We start from the raw sequence: 6,000 nt of genomic DNA on the forward strand, positions 1-6,000 counted from the left end.
TTCCATTGGTTTATACACGCCATGTTTTCACGACTGATTTAAATTCGCGTCTGTCTGAATCTGGAACCGATTTACAAATCATCTGGGCTGGTCGTTCATTGAGCATTGACAAACACGATGATGTGGATATCTGCACTTCTGCGCAGCGCCTACGCCAGGCTGACTGTCCTGAGGGAGGAGGATGTTGTGACTGGGGTGGAAACTGTCCGTAGTGACGACGGTTAAACCACGCAAGGAGAGCTGACATTTTCCTCAGAGCAAGCCAGCCAGCGGTCACGACTCTTTGTATTTGTCTCTCTCTCTCTATAAAAAAAACAACATTTCCAGGCATTTTCTTCCTTTTGAATTAACATTTTGACATTAACATTGATATACTTTGTTTAAAAAAAACGTTCTCTTACGAAAAATCCGACTGTTATTCCACCACAGCGCGGCTTGACGGACGTTGAAAACCGAAACTTTAGCTAGCCACCAAAGCTAAGGGTAAGTAGCTGAGCAGAGCGGTTGTAAAGTTTACAATGTAGATATATTTTGTTTTGCAATGTAGCTATTATGGCTATCGCATAAGGAGAAACAGATGCGTTACAATGACAGAGTGTGGCTAGACAAATTACGTACAAACAAATCGATGGAGTTGTTTTAACAGTGAGCTGTTCGGGATACTCTGGTCTGGAAATTTCCAGTAGGCCGCACTTGGTCGGTTGCGTAATTCAGGCCTGTTGCGAGGGCTCAGCGAAACTTTGTTGTGCAACACCAGAACTGCCGGCCTAATCCTGTTATGCTGGCCAGGGAAAGGCCATAGTCCATAACTGACTGGTAATCATATTGTGTTTGTTCCCCACAGATGAAGACTGAAGGAAACGATTCACCCGTCCAAATGGCCCATACCCGTCTGAGTGAGGGAATTACCCTGATCTTTGACCAGGATAACATATCCAACTCTGCCTCTCCCCCTTCCCGCTCTCGCTCTAGGAGCAGCCACCACAGCAGTAGCCACTCCTCAGGCTCCTTTCGCAGAGCCCAGAGACGTGAGGTCCGCAGGGAACGCCACAGGTCCTCATCCTCCACCTCGTCCAGCAGCAGCGGCGGCGGCTCCTCTCGTAAACACCCCAGATCCCGATCACACCCTCGCTGCCACAGAGCCTCCTCCCGTTCCCGCTGCTGCCGCCAACACCGGCACAGAAATGGCCACCGCTCTCCCCCAGGCCACTACCGGGCCCGCTCTCGCTCCTACAGCCCCTCCCCGTCCCCAGACAAGTCGACGCAACGCAGAGGCCACAGGTCCCGCTCCAGGTCGGTTAGCCAGAGGAGGGTCCGTAGAGGTGTGGTGGGCCGGTGCAGGATCTCCAGATCTCCTTCCAGAAGACACGAGACCGACAGAAGCAGATCCAGAACTTCAAGACGCTCAGTCGTCAGCCAGAGCAGAGATGGTAAGGCTCACCATAGGGGATGCTAATGCTAGGGAGTCCAGAAAAAGGAGAAGAGACTTCTGGGCAGTTAAATATTGAGGCTTTTATTAAACAGAATTGATTCCGGAGTCAAACTTTTCTCGGACGCAGCCGGAAGACCTAACTTTTTCAGAGCAGAACACAGTTTTATTGACTTTGTCCGTGGTGCAAACCATTTGTTGTTTTGGGTGATGGGCACTAACAGTTGCCAGTGGTGGTGAGGGGTATTATTTTGGCAATGTGAACCCAGTGTAGTGATTACTGCCTATATATTGTTTCTCAATATTGTAACATTTCTTCTGATTCAGAATGAAACATAATTAATGTGAATATTTCTTATTCTCTCCTCTCCCCAGAAAAGAGGGAACTCCTCAGGACTGCGAAAGCCAATGCCACCCGGGCTCTGAGAGTGGACCAACTGGAACTTCCTGAGAGTGTAAAGGCAATCCTTGGGGAGAGGGAGGAGCTGCCAGTGAAAAGGAGGCTTGCCACACCAGAACCAGAGTCTGAGTCAGAGGAATGGGTGAGACCAGAGCCAGTCCCTCAAAAGAGTCCAACACAGGTGGGTTTCCACAGAAAAACTGGAACACGTTGAACATATCAACCAGTGTCAGGGTTGAAGGCATCACTGTTAGGAGGGATAGGTGTCATGGGTGGAATTGTTCATTATACGGGCCAAAATGAACTGAAAGTTGTCATATTCTAACCGGATCACATTTCAGATGCAGAAGAAGATATCGGCACAATTTCAGGTAGATGTTTGGGTTCATCACCTAAGATGTAGTTTACTATGCACAGGAATAGGTAATTGAAAATGAAGTAATTGTAGACCAAAAAGTGCACTTGACATTTGCGAGTATGGTTTGACAGTATAAAAGTATATAGAGTATATTTTTCAAATTATATAGCTATGAAATCACCTTTTGATTTGATTGAGACCACATCCTACTACGGTTATACTTTTCTGTATTTTAATGTACATGTAGGGTTAATTTATCAAGCAGTTCATGTAGCACAATAGTTAAGCCTATGAATAGACATCTAGTAATAAGGCTCACACCACAACCACACTACCTAGGCCATGTTGAGTCTCTGGTGTAGGACTCTGATTCTGTCAATTTGCTTTTCTGTCCCCCTCACACCCCTGAGGCAACACACATGCTCTGTTTGTATTTATCCCTGTTTTTGTAGATCACATGACAGTGGTCTTCACTCCTCGGCCCCTCGGATTAGGAGAATAAGAACGCAGTCATGTGACACGGGTGACGCCAATGCGTTTGCGTGAAAGGTTGTCTAATGAATGTTGTCATGCTCACAATGCCAATACAAGTCAAGTAACAGTAGCTAGACATTTGACAGAATGGATTGTTTTACTCTACAAGCCTACAATCTAAATTCTCTTACTGAGTTTGTCTTTTATTATTTCTATTCAAATCATAGTACCCCACTTCATCAGTTATGCTACTTGCTCACATTGAATGTGAATGTAGATCAAATTCACTAATAGTTCCAAGTACAACATACTGTATTCCATCTGTGACACTCATACATACAAACTGTACACTCCACATAACAAGCCATTTTAGAAACTCTTGAATTGTTTGTTTGCTTCCAGTTGAAACGGGTACGTTGTTATTTAGCAGAGTCTTCCTCCGACTCGCTGAAGAAGCGCAGGCGTTGGGACTGCGTTATAGTGACTGTGTCCCCCTGACAAGAGAACTTAAAACAGACGAAGAACTCCCCTCCCTCCGTCCGTATGCCAAAGATAAGTTGGTACACAAGCCGTGTGCTGGATGGGGTTTGGAAAACTGCGTCTACATCATGCCACTCAGACAGAGAAGGGATCTTTTTCTTTCTATTTTGGGTTACATTTGTTTTTTGTTATGTTTCTAGATCTAACCTTGTAGCACTCATGTAATGGGTTAGATGTCCAGCTTTTGACATCACAGTGAAGCAAGTGTGCATGGAGAACTACAGTTTTTTTGTTTTTTTTAAGCTTTGTAGAAAATGAAAGGCTGCAGATACATAGCAACGATGCCGATACAGGACCAATGTATTGATAGTTGTGCTTGAGTCAGACTAGAGAGAGCCTGGCATATGCTCTACAGACTGTTTCAGCTCAGCTGATCTGTGGTGTTGTACTCCATTCTAAATGAGCGTCTTTGTCTTGTTTCTCTGCAGCAGGATGATGTGCTGGAGCCTGAGGATGCCCTGAGCCCAAAGACGTCCCCCAAGAGGAAAACCATCTCATTCACGATTCACGTAAGTGCCGCCCCCCCCCCCCAAGTGAGAAAATTGTGTCGTGAACATGCTCGTTTCTTGAGTTGTATTGGTTTCTCCTAATGTGTTCTTTAATTTCCTCACACAGAACTCGGTGGCCAAGCCAACGTCTGTTTTTGTTCCCTCCACCAGTGCAGAGAGTTATGTAACAGCCGGAGTGGAGAGCTTTACGTCAAGCAGAAGGCCGTACGGCCACTGGGTCCCGGTCAGAAAAGTGACTCAGACCTCCCTCTCTCACACCTCTTCCAAGCGCTCACTTACCACATCACGCTAGTGTGGGCAGAGTACATGGAACACTGTCAATACTGTAAATAACGTGTACAGGGGGGGGGGGGGGGGAATTGGGGCCGTCTGATTTCATGGTAGATGTTTTCTTTCAGATATTAAGTGGGAAGAACAGAAGATGTCATTCAGGTGGGATTTCATTATTTGTGGTGTCTAGTGCTATTTAGAGATTCAATAAAGAGATTTCTTCAAAATAAATGCCTTGTGTCCATTGTCTTGACTGTCCTCAGTGAATCCCTAGTAATAAAGGGATAACTAATCACATGTTTTTAGGAGATAAGTCCTTGCATGTACAAATACTCATAGACTGGCTGCATCAAGGACTGGCAGCATGTAGCATTTGACATGTATTACAGAAATATATTGTAGGTGTCCTTCAGTACTTGGCAGTAGCAGTAGTATGCAGATGTACATAACTGCACTGCACATGAGGACCACATAGTGTCAGGGTTGCACCATAGAAGAATGAGAGAAGAACATCCTGATCCTTCTAAATAACAGATGAATGAGTGACTTATGAATACTGGTTGAACCCCACCTTTCAAAACAACTGATAGTATGTGTGTTGTGAAATTGGAGAAATGGTTAATGCCAAGTCAATTGACAAATTGGGAGACTGGCTATTTCGTGTCATGAGTTGTGCTTTGTTGTGCAATTCTACCAGATTGTATACCCCATGCCTTCAATGTTTGAGAAATCTCTTAACCACTTGTTAGATAAGCGACCTGCAGCCCCTCCACAGTGAAGCAACAAGGTCACCTCATGTTCAGTGGTTTTAATTAGTGATTTACTAAGATCCCAGACTCAGATTTCACAGCATAATAAACTTGCATACATACATCCTTCCAGAAGTCACAGCCACACTCAGAACAGTGCTTGTGAATGTGGGGCTTTGGCAGGTGCACTGACAACCACCTCTGTTGAGGGATAGAAAACTTAGTTGAGTGCCAAATTTCTGCTAACACATGACTGCGCTTCTTTGAACATGTTCTTTCCTGAGTTACCTGATATAACCCCAAAATGCATTTATGCTGTGTAACTGGCGAGAAAGTCAGCTACTTTTCTTCAGCTGTATGCTTCTTACTGGAGAGACCCAGTAAACAAATGAATTGGCCTTTATTTTGACAAGATCTTGGCATGTGATTAAAATTCACTGATTAATCGCCTTAGGTAGTGATATGCAACGTTCAGGGGAGTCAGTTAAATCTGATATCCCTGTCTCATGCTTGTTACATCACACCTTACCTTAGCAGTCTTCATGTCTCCATGAAATGCAAATATGAACAGTTGATCTAAGAGTGGCACACCTTTATGAGAGAGGAGAGCCTAGAGTGTACATGGAGAGACAGTGAGGGTAATAACTGCAGTACCTGTGGTAATAACTGGCTTATACACCTTTTATTACTACCTCATCAAAACAATGCATTACTAACTGCTGTTACTTTGAAGTTAGCATAGACTCATACAAAGCACAATCACCCTTTTGTTATTTCAGGTAAGGGAGCGAAAGATAGACAGGTTTGTCTTGTCATCCATGTCTGTCTAGCGGGGTTTCTGCTGCACAATGATTTTCTTATATCATTACTTTCATAAGCATTCATTACTGCATCACTAGCAAGCGTCGAGGCAGGACTAATGTAATCAGTCACACCTCAGGCCTGATATTCTCTCTCTCCTGCTGCCTCCACACGGCATGAGAGCGCCTCCCTCTCCCTCCTCGGCTGGTGTGATTTGGCCACAAGGGAGCTGCAGTCTCTAAATGGGGAACATTCTGGCAATAACACAAAAGACTCTTGACACATCTTAAGCGGAGAAAAAACCCGTTGTGTTTATAGCAGCGCATAAAGGCTTCCATTGTGTGCGGGGCACAGAACGCCTTTTCAGATTGGCTTGAGAAAAATGCTACAAGTCGCCCCTCGGAGGCAAACTTTATTTGATGTTTAATTTTCTCTCCTAATGCCATGGATACCAAGCATCTATTTGGGTT

The 6,000-nt window shown here is 44.7% G+C and overlaps 1 protein-coding gene across 8 annotated transcripts; it reads left to right on the forward strand.

Annotated features, from left to right (window-relative positions):
• Positions 1–240: 240 nt before the first annotated feature.
• On the forward strand, positions 241–4,195 carry rsrp1 (arginine/serine-rich protein 1). 8 transcript variants are annotated; one of them, XR_014554589.1, is made up of 7 exons: positions 241–483; positions 845–1,430; positions 1,805–2,010; positions 2,171–2,200; positions 2,640–2,736; positions 3,064–3,710; positions 3,817–3,885. XR_014554589.1 is itself a non-coding variant. In XM_083684136.1 (5 exons), the coding sequence occupies exons 2-5, from the start codon at positions 845–847 to the stop codon at positions 4,000–4,002; spliced, it is 1,059 nt and encodes a 352-aa protein (XP_083540262.1). In that variant the 5' UTR covers positions 242–483; the 3' UTR covers positions 4,003–4,195. The 8 variants fall into 8 exon arrangements, 1 of the variants encoding a protein (XP_083540262.1); XR_014554590.1 differs by having other exon boundaries at positions 3,092–3,710; XR_014554586.1 differs by having other exon boundaries at positions 2,171–2,736.
• The last annotated feature ends 1,805 nt before the right edge of the window (positions 4,196–6,000 follow it).

Source organism: Argentina silus, assembly GCF_951799395.1.
Source record: "Argentina silus genome assembly, chromosome: 13".
Taxonomy (NCBI): domain Eukaryota; kingdom Metazoa; phylum Chordata; class Actinopteri; order Argentiniformes; family Argentinidae; genus Argentina; species Argentina silus.